Source organism: Peromyscus eremicus, chromosome 7 (genome assembly GCF_949786415.1).
Source record: "Peromyscus eremicus chromosome 7, PerEre_H2_v1, whole genome shotgun sequence".
Classification (NCBI taxonomy): Eukaryota; Metazoa; Chordata; class Mammalia; order Rodentia; family Cricetidae; genus Peromyscus; species Peromyscus eremicus.
Window position 1 is genome coordinate 100,878,084 of NC_081422.1, and position 18,795 is coordinate 100,896,878.

General features: G+C 46.9%; 2 protein-coding genes across 5 annotated transcripts in view; both read right to left on the reverse strand.

The window, feature by feature from the left end:
• The window catches only part of LOC131915362 (IQ domain-containing protein F2-like), a 33,255-nt gene extending 25,506 nt beyond the window's left edge, over positions 1-7,749 (reverse strand). For 3 of the 4 annotated variants that reach the window (XM_059268532.1, XM_059268535.1, XM_059268534.1), the window contains exons 1-2: positions 7,620-7,749; positions 4,065-4,166 (exon numbers count right to left, since the gene is read on the reverse strand). In XM_059268532.1, the coding sequence (XP_059124515.1) occupies positions 4,065-4,166; positions 7,620-7,622 (105 nt within the window). In that variant the 5' untranslated portion in view covers positions 7,623-7,749. Of the gene's footprint in view, positions 1-2,649; positions 3,101-4,064; positions 4,167-7,619 lie in introns of those variants that run through there. The other variant, XM_059268536.1, reaches the window with a different exon arrangement.
• Positions 7,750-16,109: 8,360 nt separating this feature from the next.
• On the reverse strand, positions 16,110-18,011 carry LOC131915363 (IQ domain-containing protein F5-like). Its single transcript, XM_059268537.1, has 3 exons — positions 17,857-18,011; positions 17,612-17,710; positions 16,110-16,596 (listed from the first exon to the last, which is right to left on the reverse strand). The coding sequence occupies exons 1-3, from the start codon at positions 17,872-17,874 to the stop codon at positions 16,123-16,125; spliced, it is 591 nt and encodes a 196-aa protein (XP_059124520.1). The 5' UTR covers positions 17,875-18,011; the 3' UTR covers positions 16,110-16,122.
• Positions 18,012-18,795: the final 784 nt, after the last annotated feature.

An 18,795-nucleotide genomic window follows, 5' to 3' on the forward strand; every position in this document is an offset into this window, starting at 1 on the left:
ATGCCGGTGAAAGAATGGGTGAACTAGCAAGGTGAGGGCAAGCAGGCAAAGAACAAGAGCTTTCTTCTTCTTTATATAGGCTTCCAGCATAAGGTGTGGCCCAGATTAAAGGCATATGTGTTCCCACCTCAAAGGTCCAGACTAGAAGCAGATTCACCCACTCCAAACCAAGCAAAAATAATCTCTCACAGGTGTGTCCTCCATTTCTGGATTGTAGTTCATTCCAGATGTAGTCAAATTGACAACCAAGAAGAGCATCACAGGTCAGTAGACAACGAGGTTGGATGCTCAGGACCTGATAAGAACTTTATAGCAGAGCAGCAGAGTTAGGAGTTAGAGCCAAGAGGAGGAGGTCAGGGAAAGCTATGTAAATCAGGACCCCCTCCCCCCAGCCTTTGTGCAGAGAGAAACTTGAATGAAGAGAGAGCTTCAGTAGATAATTCTCCAGGGAAGCAGGCAGCGAGGGAAAGTTCTGAGATGGGAGCAAGCTTGAGGTGTTCTGCTTGGGATGTTTGATGAATGGCAGAGTGAATAGGTAGGACTGTTATGGGGACTGCTTGGATCCAACAGGGCTCGAACACCAAGTCAATGCAGAAAAGAAAAGTTCATTGTAATCAAGCTGCAACTGATTGATCGGGGACACAGAACAGACTCAGAAGCTCAACTGTGGTCCTGAGCCAGAATGCTACACAGCTTTAAAGCACACGCACGCACGCACGCACGCACGCGTGCACACACACACACACACACACACACACACACACACACACACACACCCCAATCACAAAAGTCACAAACATCTGTGCCAAGTTACATTTTCCACCTATCAAGATAGGGGATTCTCCTAGGGACATTTCTTTGTGGTACCCTTTTCCTGTTCCCATTGGTCGGTTTACTCGACTCTGGCTGCGTGGCTTGCCCCCACATTCATGTCTCTTGCCAACCAGGATGTCAGTCACTCAGTATTGGGAACTTAAACTTTCTTTGACACCCTATTCAAAATGGAAGTTTTACTCAAAATGGCTTCAGTTTGATTCCTTCTTACAGGGCAGGGACTATGAACCCAGAAAAGGAATGGATAAGTTCTGGGCCTTAATACGATACGTATTCTGATATCCACTGAATGTGTGACTGTGTCTTTCCCCTTCCTTCCCCATTTTCAACAATGCACAGAATGTCTTTCTTTATACTCTCCTCTTACTGAAGGGCCAGATGCACTGTAGGGACCAGGGTAGGACTGTAATGTGTCCAAGGATGAACTGATTGTTGATATGTACTATATACAAGGAAGATGTTCTTTTAAAAATGCCATACCTAGGGGCTGGAGAGAGATGAGTCAACAGTTAAGAGCACTGACTGCTCTTCCAGAAGACCTGGGATCAATTCCAAACATCCATATGATGGTTCACAATCATCTGTAACTCTAGTTCTACCGGATCAGATACCTTCTTCTAGTACCTGAGGGCACCAGGCATGAAAGTGATACACATACATACATGCAGGCAAAATACCCATACACAAAAAAGAAAAACTAAAAAATTTTTTAAAAGTCTACCCTTAGTAGTTGTGATGGCTGTTCTTGGTAGTCAACTTGACTATATCTGGAATTAACTAAAACTTCAAGTCACTGGACATACCTGTGAGGGAGTTTTAGTTAACTGGATCATTTGAGCTAGGCAGACCCCCTTAAATCTGGGCCACCCCTTCTTGTGGTAGCCTATATAAAAGGCAAGGAAGAAGGAAGGTTTTGCTTTTTCCCTGCTTGCCCTTAAGATTCACTGGCATCAGAACCTACTTCTTTGGGATTCTGACATATACTGAAGACCAGCTGAGACATCCAACCTGGTAGACTGAACAACTACCAGATTCTCAGACTTTCCTTCTGTAAGCTACTTTAATAAATCCCCTTTGTATATACATAGATTCATTCTATTAGTTCTGTTCCTCTAGAGAACCCTGATTAATGCAGTACCTCATTCAAAAATTGAAAGAAAACAAAAATGAAAAACAGTGCCATATCCGTGATCCATGGGAAATTTCTAGGCCCTAGTCCATATCAGCAACTCATTGCAAGGACTGTCTCTTTCATGCATGGGCAAGCCAGCATCCTCTCTGTCAGTGCTGGCTTCCTTTAGCTCCAGCTGGACCTGCCTTCCCCCACCCATAATACTTTTGCCTATAACACTTACTCTGTTTGCATGAGTTTTATCCTAATGTCACTGAAACCAAAGTTGCCTCCTATCCAGTGCCACAGGAAGGACACTGAGAAAGTGCAAAAGACCAGGACAGACCAAACAAGGTCCCTATGGGGAAAAGTTAAATCCAGATGTTGGAGGATGAGCTCCTCCATATTGCACAACTTGAGGAACATCATTTAAATGGGCATCAGTGAGGCAGGGTCTCTGGAGTTGGTCATGCAACACCTGAACCTTACAATACCAATATTCCAACCAGCAGACGCTGCTAATCAATCAAGATCTTGATCATGCAGTTTGAGACTCTCACATTCTCTGCGCCTCGGGAGTACAGACGTTCTCTCTTGATTCTCCAGAGCACACTTGTGCTTTAAGCCGGCAGTCATTTTCCTGACCCATCGCTGAGGCTGGGGGACATCTAGCAGTTTGTCTTACAAAGACCCAGAGACAGCTATTAGGAGCAACCCCGGTCAGTTCTTTATTGGGAAAGGCATGCAGTCTGAAATCCGACAAATTTGTGTTTCGAAAAAGATATCAACCTCAAGTTTTATCTTGTCTCCTGTGATCTCATAGCAGCCCTGGATCGCACTGTGATTTTTACAAATGTAGTCATGGTTCCTAGAGTCCTGCAGTTTTAGAACAGAGTTGCGCAGATGGAGGTAATGCTTACGGGTGAGCCACATCCGCACCCAGGACTGCAGCTTCACAGCTGCATATATTTGTCTTAGGCTGCAGTCCATCCTCTCCTGTAACCTCCTCCTCAGCAGCCTGGCCAGTGTCTGCCTCCACCAACACTGAATGGTCCAAGCACTGAGGGCAGCCTTCAGCAGGGTCCTGCGCACCAGGGTGCCTCGCCACCAGGCCTGGATCTTTATGCTTGCCAGCTCGACCTTAGCAGGCAGCCGCTATTTTGAAGAGGAGTGATTGCGTGAAAAAGAAAGGACACTCAGGAAATAGTCCTCAGATACCTCAGCCTCAGGATGGGAAACCAAGGGGGCTCTTAGAGATCAGGAAGAGCATTTGGCCTCTGGTTACCTCTTTCTGTCATGCTTATTAATGGATATGCATGCACCACCTTGAGTCTCAATGTCCCCATTTATAGAATGGGGACATCTGCTCTTGATACCTCTTCTGGCTTTCCAGGGAGCTGAGCTGGCCAGTTTAGGACAAGAGCCCTGGGTTCTGTAGAACCACCTTGGATCCGATAGCCACCAGGGCCTCTTGACCTCTTCCTTCAGATCTCCATCTGCACGCATGAACTTCTCTTTCCTATCGCTTCACTCCACACAACCTGCCACCTCCCTCTGTGAGGCCCTAAGACTGTCTCCCTCCTCTGTACAGTCTGGGGTCTTTCTCTTCTATTTTTCACTCTTATTTTGTTCACTTCCCACATCTTACACACACACACACACACACACACACACACACACACACATTCCACGCTTGCATAATTTTGGACATGAGAGTCTCCCTGTTTGGCTCTTTTTTCACCAAACACACACCATCCCTAGCGTCACATAGTCTTACCCCCACTCTCTGGGACGTTTCCTCCCCCACACACCAATCTTTGTACCTCAGTCATCTGCCTCTCTAACAAGGCGACTGGATAAGACAGTCAAGGACAAGCAATCCCTATTCATAGCAACGTTGGGGAGTGTAGCTGCCCCAGTTAGCTGGGACAGTCTTGGTCTCGATGGTTATTCAGGGCAATGGTTTTATTCAGACCTTTCACTCCCACATGTGCCATGCTTGGAGCATTAATTCCATGACTACCCTATGGTATGGGCCACAAACAAAGCCTTTACCAGCCTTTGTGGTGTGGATCAAGAGATGCGTTAGATCAGAGGTCACCCTCCCTATACCACCTACCTCTGGCTGGGGTGGGAGCTCCATTTTCTCTGTATTCCTTTTCTGAAGTATGGTTTCATCTGCCTTCGCAGCTTTAGTTTTCTTATCTTGGGTTTGCTTTTCCTATAATCAGAATCAAAGGACAAAGTAGATCGTTTTGTGGCCAAGTCAGCGTTGATTCTAATACGCACACAACCGCTTCATTTGGACTGCCAGCCTAGACACAGGCCTTGTTTCCTACTAGTGAAAACCCACCCTCCCCTGCATACAACTCATTTGTCAGTTGACTGACTTCAGTCTGGTTTTCCTAAAGCCTCTGGCAAACCCTCTTGTCAACGGTGGGAAATCCGCTGAGGACTGACTGTGTGCAGTTCCCTCCCTCCATTCTCTTGGCTTCCTTTCTCACCTCTGGATTGTCTGTTTCTGTGGGATGGGTAGGCTGTTGGGGATGTGGTGTCAGTGTCCTGGTAGGCTGTGACACTAGACCCTGCTACGGCTCCTTGAGCCATCGCCTCAGTCCTCTTGGAGACGGACAAGTCAATCGCTCCTCTTGGAGGAAGAGTCCAAACAGCCCATTGGCAGCCCAAACCCAAGCAGCCCCTGGGCCCGATGCTTCTGAGCTTGGATGGCCAGCGTGGACTCTCTTCACTTTCCCAATTATATTAAAAATTATTTAAAAAATATATTATTTACAACTTTGACTTACTTTCTTTGTCGTGTCACGTTTACCTTCTATCTTTTAGGGATTCTACATGACCGTTACCTGTGGACTGTTCCTTCTCACATTCTTTTTAAAGGTGCAATAGATATTTTTGAAATGTGGAGAGGGAGAGGAAGGTCAGAGGCTGCACTCATCATGTGGGTCCAGTGTCAAGCATTCTGTTTTTTTGTTTGTTTATTTGTTGTTGTTTTTCAGTTTCTGGATGCTTATGTTTCCTTTGAGAGGGACCCTGAAGCATATTTTAGGCAGTGACTGAGAATTTTCTTCCACAGATGTCTTGTGTCTTGTTCGTTTACTTCATTAAAAAAAAAAAGTCTAAAAGTGTACTTTCTTCTCATCTCTCCCCTTTTAATTCCCTTTCCTCCTCAATGGGGTGGGCAGTAAATACGGCTGGCCAAAAAAGTCAGCCTTAAACAAAGCCAGTGAGGATGTCAAGCCAAGTAAGTAGGCATTGTCGTAAGAGGGGTCTCCAGCAGGGAACCCAGGCCAAGACAGGAGGGGTCCACACAGGGGTCCAAGTTCCCAGCTCTAACACGTATCATATCCTTGGGATGAGAAGTGGTCTGCAGGAAGTCAGACCGGGTCACACCAAGAGGCTGATACTTTCTGTGCTCAGGTGAATGAAGGGGACCTTTGCATGGGTCAGCAGGCCAGTGAGGAGGCAGGAGCCTCATCCTGGTGAGGATTGTGTTCACCTAGAGAAGTTGCCTGGCACAGTCCTGGGGCCCAAGTGGGTGAGAAGAATGTCGATGTGGAGGATGGCAAAGCCATGGTGGTCAGAGGGACCAACTGGAGCAGGGCAGGATAGCCACAGAGAGGGACAACTGACATAGGGTGTCAGAGCTTCAGCAGGGTGAGGAGGCTGAGGGTACAGGAATGGGGCCGCAGTGGTAGTGAAAGGTGGTCATGAGCGGGGAGAGGGAAGGAGCCCATGAAAATTACTCTGAGTAATTAATGGTTGAGAACAAGATTCGGAGTGCCTCTGCTCTTTCTTGCCTCATTTCTCGAACTCCATGTTTATTGTTACAAAAGAAGTGATCTGTGAAGGATTACCCGTTGTTGTTTTTTTTTTTTTTTAAGGATTACACATGTGAAACTGGGGTCTATAGTGCAAACCCAGGCATGGATGACTGTGGTAGGATGGAAGCCAAAGTCACTGGAGACGAGAAGTGAGTGGTTGTGAGCCCCATCAGCCGATTCTGGAGTCTTGAAGAATATCACCATGCTTAGGGAGAAGGGGACTGTATACAGCATAGAAAATCTAGTACTAAGGGGCGGGGGGGGGGGGTGTCAAAAAGTGAGAGCTGAATTATTTTCTTCTGCATGTTTTTGCAGGAAGCAACTAACAAGGATTCCCAGTGCATTTGTTGATCACACACACAGAGCTCTAACAACCAACCCTCTTCCTGGACAAGGGGGAGACAGGTGGGGTTTCACCTGTGCCTTTGTCTTACCCATGGTTATGGGCCACGCTGGCTCACCCTCTGAACTACAGCATCCTTATCTACCATGCAGGATTACACTTGCCACATGAACTTCACAGGGGGAATTGGGGGGAAATGCCTTTCTCTGTGTGTAGGAAGTAAAGGGTCCTTACAGGGAAGACACTTTGAATTTATGGCCTGTGACTCGGTCCTGAGCCCAGGATGCTGCTCACCAATGTGTCACGCCATCTAGAGTCTCCCTCACCTTGTTTCTATTAATGTCTACTCCTACCTTTCAAGTTACTCCACGGCCTTTGGGGCTCATGCCAACCTTTGTCCACTTTCCCATTTTTCCACCCTGGGTCTCACCTTCCTTGTGCTCTGTATGCTGTTTACTCAGGGGGTGGATTTCAGAGACAGATAATGCTGAACCAGTCCAGCAGGGCCAGAGCTGGCTTGTCTAAGTCCAGGGACTGTGAAATCACGGGGTTTGTCCTCTCCAGTTCCTCACCTACCTTCAGTTTCCTGGTATTTCCTTTTTCTTATTTTGATCAGACTTCTGCAATCAGAATTGGGTTGGTATGGTAGTCTGAATAATAATGGTCCCCATAGGCTCATAGATTTGAATGCTTGGTCACCAGGGGGTGGCACTGTATGGAAGGATTAGGAGGTGTGGCCTTGTTGGAGAAAGTGTGTCATTGGGGCTGGGCTTTGAGGTTTTAAAAAGCCCATTCCAAGCCCTGAGTCTCTCTCTCCCAGTTGCCTGAAGATCCATTTGTAGAACTCTGAGATACTTCTCCAGCACCATGTCTGCCTGCATGCGACCATGGTCCCCGCCACGATAATAATAGACTAAACCTCTGAAACTGTAAGCAAGCCCCAATTCAACACTCTCTTTTATAAGAGTTGCTGTGGTCATGGTGTCTCTTCACAGCAATAGAACACTATGATAGTTGGACTGTTGTGGGATATTTGATTGCACAGCGATACTCTGAGACTGTTAATAAAGTTAAACCTTGAATCAAGGGATGGAGTCCACAACTAGCTGACCAGAATTAGCCATACAGATTTTGGAGGGCCAGACAGAGAGGTAGAGGAAGAGAAAGGGAGGGGCTTGGAGAGAGAGCTTCTCGGGCTTTTCGATCTGAGAGAGTGGAGAAAGAGTCGGCTAGTCATTTCCCCACTGCTTTCTTGATCTAGCAGGTTTGTACCCCAATATCTGACTCCCGAGTTTTTATTAATAGAACAATATAGGCAAACACTTCATTGGGTCATGGGTGAAGACTAATTTCTCCGAGATATGTCTAATGCCCTAGCTCCCTATTTTATTCCTGAAGCCCATGGCATCATCCAGGGCTTCCTTCTGTCAAGGGATAAGTCTCCACCCCAGGGAAGGTGAGTCTAACAGATCCTTATACAACCCTGACTGACCATGGTGGAGGGCGGGGGTTCAGGTGTTCATTCCCCTCTTGGTATTGCTCCTTTAGCTTCAGCAGGGGCAGGGCAGGAGGGAAATGAGGAGATGACCACGACATCACAAGGATATCTGTGACTCATGGACCAGGTGGTCTTTCTTCTCCTAGCTCAATGATACCGGGTGAAGAGGAAAGACGTGTCTGGTACCCTCCTGCTAGGAATGGGCTAGAGATGTCAGGACATGGGAGATGTTACTGGCTCAGTGATGACTGCTGCTCTGACCCACACCAGGGCTAATCCTGTCACTAGTCACTGAGGAGAATACTTCATGTTGTCACAGGAAGGGACATGGTTCAGGCTGGCTTCCCCTGGTACTCTCTGCCTGTCTTCCATGGTATCTGAGACCCTGGCCTCACGCTAATGCCTGGCAGCCCTCAGGAATTTTTCCAGTGACCAGGCCAGCAGTTGCTGGTCTTCACTGGCCAATTTCAGCCTTCCACAGTCTTTCAGCCTCAACTCTCTGCCTCCTTTCACTTTCTGCCTCTCCTCCTTCCCTGCTACGTCACCCTCTGGAACTGTCGGGGTGACTCTTGACGCTAAGACCACTGTCACAGTTACCACCCCAGGGGGAGGCCCCTTTTGCCATCGCTGATGCTGCTTGCCATTGATGTCGCTATTGCCGCTGTCTCCGCTGTCACTCTACTGTGGCTCCCGTCACAGCCGTCACTGCGGCTACCAGACTGCTCCAGCTCGGCCGGCCGCCACCACTCTGCGGCCATGCCTTCATCGCTGCTGTCACTGAGGCTACACTCATGGTGACCAGCTGCTGCAGCTGTTGGGCCGTCATTGCGACAGCCACAGTGGCTGGCCACTCCCTTGGCCTCACTGCTGGCCCTGTCCCGGCTCCTGCCACCCCCGGTGACTCCGCTATGGCTTTGTCAGAGCTGTTCCACCATCATCACGGCAGAGCAGCTGCTCGGCCCACTGTGCCAGTGACGGGAGTCAGAAACTCGGCATGAAAGCTGCTAGAGAGACGCTTCGCACTGGGCCCAAGGTTTCCACACCATATTGTTGTTGTTTATTTTGGGGTGTGTGTGTGTGTGTGTATGTGTAGAGGGGACAGCCCAGGAAGTTGTGTCTCAGCTAGATCACAAAGCAATCCGAACGAACCTGCCTATACAGCCAATCACAGCGGAGCTTCATGCAAATGAAGGACCATATGTACACGAATCCTGACATTTGTCCCTTTTGGATCAGTCAGAACAGCCACTGCTAGGCTGCTAGAGGATATGCTCCCTCTCTGATCTGGGTGAAAAGTTGCAGGTTCCTTTAGAGTTCAGCAAGTTTTGTGACAGCAATCAGTTTGGAGCGGACTGTTTGAACCAGCTGTGGCTGTGGCTGTGGCTGCACCTTTAGGAGCTGGTGGTGTTCTGCTTCTGCAGCAAGCAGCTGTGATTGTTATGTAGCTTCCTCCGAGTGCCAATGGAATGTTCAAAACCGTCAAAAGCGGGCTTATGGGCTGTCCCATTGGCTGCTGGCTGAGAATCTTTTGTTCAAGGTAGCCAGGACGTTAGGGAAGAGTCAACAGCTGCCAGTTAGGAGTTCAAATCGCTCCTCCCGTCCAACAGCATAGTTTATTTATAGGAAAAATTAACATCAGAGTTTAAAGGACTGTGGTGGTGTGAAAGAAAATGGCCTCCAAAGGGTGCGGCACTCTTAGGAGGTGTGACCTTGTTGGAGGAAGTGTGTCACTGTGGAGTGGGGCTTTGAGGTCTCCTATATGCTCAAGCCATCATGCCCAGTGAGACAGGCCACTTCCTGTTGCCTGCAAGATGTAGATAGAACTCTCAGCTCCTTCTCCTGCACCATGTCTGCCTGCATGTCCTGCCATGATGATAATGGACTGAACCTCTGAAATGTAAGCTACCTAATTAAATATTTTTCTTTATAAGAGCTGCTGTGGTCATGGTGTCCCTTCACAGCAATAGAATCCCTAAGACAAGGACTTACTTTTAAAATTGAAAACAATTTAAATTGAAATATAATTACATAATTTCCCCCTTCCCTTTCTTCCCTCTAATCCCCCCTTGTCCCTTCTCCAACCTCTCTCATGTCCCCCCTCGCCCACTCTCAAATTGGTAGCCTCTTTTTATTTATTACTGTTATACACACAAACACATATGAATACATAAATATATAAATACAACCTGCTGCGTCCTTTTAGTGCTACATGTATGGATATGATTTCAGGGCTGACCACTTGGTATTGGATAACCAACTCATCCCCTGCAAAGACTAGTTCTCCTCTCAGCAGTCATTAATTGCCTGTAGTTTATGTAGGGGTGTGGCCCCAAGGAGATTTCCCCTTCTAAGTTAGCATATCTATTGGCGGTGCCATTGTTCAAGTCTTGTTTACGCAGCTATGTTGTTGAGGTATCATGGGTGTAGCTTCCCATTCATTTCTAGGAAACACAATTTCATTGCAGACGTTCTGGTCCTCTGGCTCTTATGATCTTCCTATCTCTTCTTCCATGATGTTCCCTGAGCTTTTGGGTGCAGGAATTGTGTCCCATGATCAGTCAGTCTATATTCTAATCATTTGTGGTCTTCTGTAATGTGTGGGAATTCTGCCATTCGGTCCAATGACCCATTGAATGGAGCAGTTTGGCTCAGTGGGCGTGGTCTTCTCAGAAGTACATGACCCATTAAGAACCTATGGGGTAAGAGTTGTACTCTCTCTTGGGCTGGTTAGAGCAGCTGAAGGGCAGGACAGCAGCGTCAACCTTGTTCTGTGTCATGAATGCACCTTATGGATTTCTCCTGTTACTAAACCTGACCTGATCCTGGACTTCCATATCTCGTTATACTACAATGATCTGTCTGCTGCAAAAAGAAGCCTCTTTGATGAGGAGTGAGAGCTACATTTATCTGTGGCTATAAGGGTAGGCTTTAGAATGTGGTCAGCAATTATGCTGTTTAGTGAAGTGTAGTAGGATCCTCTCTAAGACCCACGCATTAGAGTGATTTTAATAATGTTTAACAATTCTCTGGACAATCCTTACCCCAGTGGTACCATTCTAATCTACCCAGCCCATCTGAATTTTGCAAAGCTGTGAAGATGGAAAGTGGGGTCACCTGGACGTCCCCCCTGGGGTCTCTAGTGAGGACTTGGGCAGTGTGATTCTGGGGTGAGGGCCTGAGCTTCAGGCCTAGTGGCCCTGGGCAAGTCTTCTAGCCTTGTGGTGTCTGCCTGCTCCTGGGTAACAGGGAGATAGTGCCTATGGCTCCTTGCCAAGCTCTGTGAGGACTCCTGTGAGTGAAATACTTGCAAATAACCAGTTCTTGGTACCTGTTTTAGATTTTTTTTTTTTAGACATTTTTGTTGCCACATTCTGGCCATTGACATCTCTGTGCACTTGGCCTATTCTGTCCTTGGCCTGTGCTGTGGGATGTTCTGTATGCTGTGAGTATGTTGCTCTGATTGGTTGATAAATAAAAAACTGATTAGCCAGTAGCCAGGCAGGAAGTATAGGCAGGATAAGCAGACAAGGAGAATTCTAGGAACAGGCTGGCTGAGTCAGGAGATGCCAGCCTGCAGTCCAGGGAGCAGCATGTAATGGCACACAGGTAAAGCCATGGAACATGTGGCAACATATAGATGAACAGAAATGGGGTGAATTTAAATGTAAGAACTAGTCAGTAGTAGGCCTAAGCTAATGGCCGAGCAGCTTTAATTAATATAAGCCTCTGTGTGTTTACTTGGGGGACGCGAATGGGAAAGATTTGTCCAGACTGCGGGCCAGGTGGGACACAGAAAAACTTCAGCTCCAGGCTTGTGTTACGGTTTGGATATGAAATGTCCCTCGTAGGCTCATGTTTTGAAGGCTCGGATCTCAGGAGGTGGCACCACAATGGGCGGTGCTGGAACTTTGGCTGGTGGGACCTACCTCAGACACAGGTCACTGGGCACATGTTCTGGAGGTTGTATTTCTCCTGGCCTGTTCTTCTGTGTCTAATTGTGTTTCCCGGCTGCTTCGAGGCAGGCATTTCTGCTTTCCCGTCCCACCATGAAGTTGTACCTGGCTGCAGGCCTAGAAGTAATGGGTCCTTCAAGGATGAACTAAAACCACCCAAACCGTCAGCCAAAACAAATCTTTTCCTTTCAAGTGGGTGTCCCAGGTGTTTGTTGCAAAGACAACAAAATCTTACAAAAGTTGTCCAGAACTGAGCCCACGTTTGTTCCCGTGAACTTCCTCTAGAATCCCAGCCCCCCGCTGGAGAAGTTTTGCTAGAACCCGTCCCCAGACTGTTGTCTGGCTTTTGACTTTGCCAGGGTGTCTGTCAGTCCACAGACAGCGTTGACTTGATGTCGAGGTTTGCTGACATTTAATTTTAGCATTTGTATTAGCATCATGAACACAGTTGTTCACATTACTCAATGATCCTAAGTAAACAATGAAAACAACCGAAGTCTCCTGCCTAATTCTCTCCTGGTGTCTTCCACATCACTCAGTCACTTTTAACTGTGCCCCCCACCCCCTACTGTAACTCGAATTCTAATTGGTCTTAATAACAAAAACCTGGCGTCAGATACCAGAGTGAAAGCTGAAAGATCAGAGAAGCAGAGCAGCCAGCCACCAGAGAGACTTCTTACCTCTAGGAATCCCCAAACTGAAAGGGGCCAAGCTCCTGTCTCCATCCCACTTTATCACTCCCTCTCTCCTCTCGGCCATATCACTTCCTGTTTCCTCCTCCCAAGTGCTGGGATTAAAGGTGTGTGCCACCAATGCCTGGCTTCTAGTGACTAGCTCCACACTCTGATCTTCAGGCAAACTTTATTTGTTAGAGCACAAATAAAATATCACCACACCATACACCTCAGTAACATGCTCTATTGAAAATTATATTTTCCAAATTTAGATGTTCTCTGTTGAGTTCTTTCTGTGTGGACTTCGTCTGTTCCTACTTGTCTACCCTGCCCTCAATATGCTTGTAGTGCCCTCTTTTTATAATAGATCAGTATTACATCATTGTAACTGTATATACTGCTCTGGACTCAGAAATGGTACAGCACCAGTACATAGCCTTTCCAGAACTTTCCTTTGGTTTTCTTGGAGCTAGTGGTTGCCTTGCTTTTCCTAATTTACACTCAGACTTTTCACAAATGAGGGTAAATTGAAGGACTTGTTTCTCTCTCCTCCTCGCCCCTTCCTCCTCCCTCCCTCCTCCCCCCTCCCCTCCCTCCTCCCTCCCTCCTCCCCTCATTTGCATCAGCTGCTCTGTCAGGGTCTTCCTCATGGTTTTCTACTCTTCTCTAGGTGGATTCCTCTGTGTACTGGATTCCCGGGGTGGCAGGCAGCCTTTTATCAGCACCTCTGGAGCTGGAGTTACAGGTGCTCTGAGCCACTGGATACGGGTGTTGGGGCTTGATCTGGGGTCATCCGAAAGAGCACCAAATGTTTTTCCACTGCTGAGCCGTCTCTCCAGCCCCAAGCATGTAGTTTTAAACACGTGTTTTCTCATCTCCACTTACAGGCTTCCTGCGAGCTTCTGGTTTGTCTTGTACACTGAGGTCTTCACTGAGTGACAGGAACCTTGTCCTTCAAAATAGGTTTCTCTTTCTCAGATATGAGAAGGCAGAGGGACGGAGAAGGGAACTCTGAGTGCAAGCCTGGGAAGGCAGAAGGTCCAAGGGTACTGAGAAAAGACAAGACTGCACACAGAGACGCTGCATGTCGTGTTTAACCTACTTCAGAACACTGAAGGCCCAGAGGTCGCCTCTCCTGCCAGCCATTCTAAGTCTTGTCAGATTTACACACCTTGTCCATATGGAGATTTGGGGAAATTGATTACTAGTTCTTCAAACTCTCAGAGGCTTTGGTGACCTAGAGCTATCAAAATCTTCACTGAGTCCAGGCTGTACCACTTTTCATATTCTTTCTGAACAAGATGATATTCTAATGGTTTTTGATTTTTGAGACAGGTTTCTCTGTATAGTGTCCTGAAACTCACTCTGTAGACAAGGCTGGCCTTGAACTCACAGAGATCTGCCTGCTTCTGCTCCCAAGTGCTGGGATTAAAGGTGTGCACCACCACCGCCTGGCTTCTTGTTCTTATTTTTTAATGGAAATCCTTTGAGTTTTCTTCCATTCAGCATGATGTTGGCTATAGGTTTGTAGGTTTGTCATATACAGCCTTTATTATGTCAAGAAATATCCTCACCATTCCCAGTCTCTTCAGGATAATTCCTGAATAATAAAGAGATGGTGAATTTTATCAAAGTGTTTTTCTGCATCTATTGAGATGATCATGTGATTTCTTTACATTGGGTCCATTTATGTGAGACATTACATTTATTCATGTGTGCATGTAAAACTATCCCTATTTTTTTTTTTTAGACTGACGAGAACTTGATCTTTATGATGTACTTTTGAATTTGGTTTGCAAGTATTTTATTGGGAAAATTTTCATCTATGTCCATCAGGGAGCTTGGCCTATAATTTTGTTTTTACTCCATTACTGTATCTTTATCTAGTTTTATTGTCAGGGTGATTCTGATTTCATAAAAGGAGTGCGCCTTGACTGAATTCCTTATTTTAACAAAGAAGAATAAGATGAGGAAGGGAAAAGGAGAAGACTGAAGGAAGGGAAGGAGGGGCAATGGTAATTAAACATGTTTACTGGGTTGATTGAGCGAATTTTCAGGTATGTTGAGGTATGAGGGAAGTTACTCCTAGGGAGTAGGGTTTGATCCACAGTGGAACCACAAATCCAAGTCCTGGGAAGAATCTTGAATCACGTATTTGTTCACTAAAGAAATGCTTAATGAGACTATAAAAGTGCAGCTTAATTAGAATACTTTTCAGATGTTCAAATAGGCATTTGCCCAAATAAATATTCTACAAATGGTCAGTATTCATGGAAGGATGCTCAAAATCCTTAGTCACTGAGCAAATGCAAATCAAAACCCACAATGAAGAACCATTCCAGGCCAATAGGAGGGCAATAATTTGAAAAATGACGTTTGTGGTTTTCTGTAATGGTCTGTCTGCTGCAAAAAGAAGCCTCTTTGATGAGGAGTGAGAGCTACATTTATCTGTGGCTATAAGGGTAAGCATTAGAATGTGGTCAGCAATTATGCTGTTTAGTAAAGTGTAGGAGGCTCTTCTCTAAGACCCATGCATTAGAGGTGATTTTAATGATGTTTAACCATCCTCTGGACAATGCTTATTACCTGCCCCAGCTCTTTTACATGACTTATGGGATTGTAAACTGCTAACAGTTCATAGTGTCTTTAGTCGTAAGAGCCCAAACACATGCAAAACAGTGTGGTAGATTCTCACACTAGAATATTATGCAGTTATGTTATGATGCACACTGTGATGTGAATGAGTTGTCAATCAACACTGTGTACTGAGAGAGGCCATACATGAATGATGTATGGCTATGACTGTATGAAATAGAATAGATAAATTCTATAAGGACAGGATACATTTTGAAGGGCACAGGGGACTGGAGGAGAGGTTAGTGGGGAATGTCCACTAAAAGGGAAGGGGATTATGTAGTGTGATAAAAATGCTTTGGAAATCTATGTCGGTGGTGGCTGCTTAACAATTTGAGCACACTAAATGGCACTTAGTGCCTTAATAGCTACTCTTAAATGAGTGATTTTCATTTTTAAACACACAAAAAGCACAAGCACACACACACACACACACACACACACACACACACACACACACACACTGTGATGATCAGTCCCTGCGGCAACAAGGAGAAGTGATACTCTTTACAAAACCTGGGGGCAGAGCCCTGTCCCCTTGCAGCTGGCTGTTTAACAGGAGGTCTGCGGACACCTCCGGTTCAGTGAGGACTTTGCAACCAGGTAACTCTAAAGTTACCAACTAGAGCCAAAAGAAAGTGGGCAGGAATAGCCATATAAACCAGGAAGACAGAGGAGTCCCCTCTAGGGAGTGTCTGTGCAGAGACCACGCTGAACAGAGTGAGCTCTTAGGAGAGAATGCCCTAGGGGAACAGGAGACAAGCTCCAACTTCTGAATGGGAGCAAGGCTGGCATGTTCTACTTGAGATACTTAATGACTGGCAGAGTGTCCAAGAGGACACTGGGGGAATTTGAAGGCTATGGCTACACCATGTAGGGTTGTGGACATGGCCAGGGGTGGGCTGCCAGACTTGTTCTATGTCAGTGGGGAGACCTTAGAGGATGACGAGAGAGTGGCATATTGGACAGCCAAGGGGAGCTGCCATCTAGCAGTGTTCCTGGTGACTTTATCCCAACTCTCCAGCCATGCAGGCTTTGCTGATCAGACACAGACACTGTTGTGGTCCAGGGCTCTCACATCTTCTGACCCTGTGAGTTCAGACACAGGCTGCTGATGTCACAGAACAAGCTCGTGTGGTGCTTGGTGTCTGTGGTCATTGTGCGGACTTGCTGCTGGACAGGGACGCCAGGTGGTTTGTGTCACAAAGACCCAATGCCATCTGTTAGAAGACCTGATCAGTTCTTTATTGGCAAGGATATGCAGTCTGATATACGACAAACCTGTGATCCCAGAAAGATGTCAAGCCGCAGACTTAGTTTGTCCCCTGTGATTTCATAGGTGCCCTCAAAAAAGCCACGGGTATGGCAGTTATACCAGCGCCATGACACCTGGATGATGTGGGTGGCGTAACGCAAGCGGCGGTACCCCTGGCGGACCTGCAGCATTCGGACCCAGGACTGAATAGTGACACAGGCTCTCGTTTCTCGTGCCATCCGGCACAGAGCCTCTATGCGTTTCCACTTGAGTGTTGTGGCCAGTGTGTGTCTCCACCAGCACTGAATGATCCAAGCATTGAGGGCAGCCGTCAGCAGCGTGCGCCGCACCAGGGTGCCTCGCCACCAGGCCTGGATCTTTTTGGCTGCCAGCTGTGGTGGTGGTTGTTTTGGCTGTGGTGGTCGTTTTGGCCGTGGTGGTTGTTTTTCCTTGGTCTGAGGATGGGAAAATAAGAAAGGTTATTCAGGCATATCGCTGCTTAGCCCCGGGGTACTTTTGAAAGGGGTCTGATTCGAAGCCAATGGCGGTCACTTCCTCTCAAGTTGAGGAACCCTGATCAATCAACCCCTGACCCAGGAGACCAGGAAATAACGCCAGTACTATTTCCGTTCTGTTTCTGATCTTCTTTCTCTGCCATGCCAATTAATGAGCACACATCACCTTGTGCCCCGAGTCTCAACCTATAGAATGAGAACATTTGCTCAGTGTAGAGAAAGAATCTTGTGACTTAGAGGATCCATCTGGGCTGGACCACATACAGGGCCCACAGCCTCCCAGAAGATCTGCTATTTGATGAGAAGCTGGCATTCTCTGCTCACTCGGCTCTCTCCTTCTCTACCTCAACCTGCAGCCTGATAACGCCACCTGTCAGGTCCTAATGTTAAGCATCCTTATCCATACAATTTGAGGTCTTTATCACTCTTACTTCTTTTGCTTTTAGTACCTTGCACTTCAACACACACACACACACACACACACACACACACACACACACACACACACACACACGAGACGCTCCTTCTGGTTGTGAGGTACCCTCTGACAACATACAACCCAAACTCCGCCCTCACACCTCACCCCTACTCTACTCAGCACTGTTCCTACTCTTGCAGGGTTCTCTTCCTCACACCCATCTTCATGCCTCGGTCCCTGCCTTTCTCAGGTCAGCAAGGCAACAGGAGAAGACAGCGCAGGGGAGCAACCTCATCTCTGTCCACTCCAGTTTGGGATAAGGCAGCTGTTCACTCCAGCCAGCTGGAGACAGGCTTGGTTTCTGACAGTTGTTGACAATGACCATCCCAACCCTCTTTCTCACACAAGGATCCTGTTTGGAGCATAAATTCCATGACTGCCTAAGGTGTAGGCCACAGAGAAGACTGCTATCAGTCTGGGTGACATCAATCAGGGATGTGACAGATCACAGGCTACCTCCAACCTCGAACCACCTACCTTTTTTTCAGGCGGAGGTGTGAGCTTTGGTTTTTCCTTTTTCTTTTTTGATTTTGGTTCTGATACTTCTTCCACAGGGGTTTTGTTGGATTTAACAATCTTTATAACAAGAGTTAAGGGGAAAGCTGTTAGTGGATTGTCCTTTAAATAACTATGTCACTTTTAACACATGCCCAGTTTCCCTAGACACGGCCTCATATCCTGATTAACTAGAAATCAGCCAGCTTCTACAGGCTATAACCTACCCCACACAGACAGCCCATGTTTGGAGATAGAGGTTCAAATCTCCCAGGTCTGCAGTTCCTTAAATTCCCCCATGGCTGGGGTTATGAAGGAGCCACATCATCTCAGGTCTATACTCCTCCAGCCACGAGGCTGGCAGGAAGAGTGGGGGAAGTGAGCCCGTGATGATGTCATAAGGGCGCCTGTGATACAGGAATCATTCTAAGAATTGGGTAGGATCCCATTCATTCCTACAGAAATTCCCAAAGTTGGGCTTTAAATGGGGGGTGGAGACAGAAGGTAATATAGTTCTTCCACCCTGTTGACAGAAGTGTCACCCAAACTACTATGGATGATGGTTCGGCAGTTTCCAATAATGCCAAATATGTATCCACCTATAACTCAAGGTCCCACTCCTGGGCAAAGGTGAAAGATTACAATATGTATCTTCAAAGTGTATACACATGGGTTGAGGGTGTAATAAGCTGGTAGAGCGCTTGCCAAGCAAGCATGAAGCCCTGGGTTCAATCCTCAGCGTTGTATAAATGATATGGGTGCATATACTTGTAATTCCAGCTCTCAGGAAGTAGAGACAGATCAGGAATTCCAGGCCATGCTCAGCTATATTCAGCAACTTGAATGTATACACACACACACACACACACACACACACACACACACACACGGTATGACAGTGGAGGACACAGGTAAGAAGCAGGCATATCTTCATTATGCATCCTGGACTATCTGTAAGGCTTGCGTTATTAGCTTCCTCAGAAAGCAGACACTTGAGGCCTGAAAACCACTAGGCCCTACCTAAGGCGCAAACCCCTTTTGCTGTTTGGTCTTTCTCTATCCTTGCAAGCGGCAGATCAGGGGCAGCCACTTGGGCAGAAGCCGGGCCCCATCTCTATCTGTTACTGGCTCTGGAAACCCCACCTGAAGGGCAGTTTGAGCAGAAA

What these genes read in the sequence shown, in the direction of transcription:
- LOC131915363 (XM_059268537.1), bottom strand. An exon ending in CACCTCCGCCTGAAAAAAAG is followed by an intron (nt 16,597 to 17,611) that starts GTAGGTGGTTCG and finishes TCCCATCCTCAG; the next exon opens with ACCAAGGAAAAACAACCACC.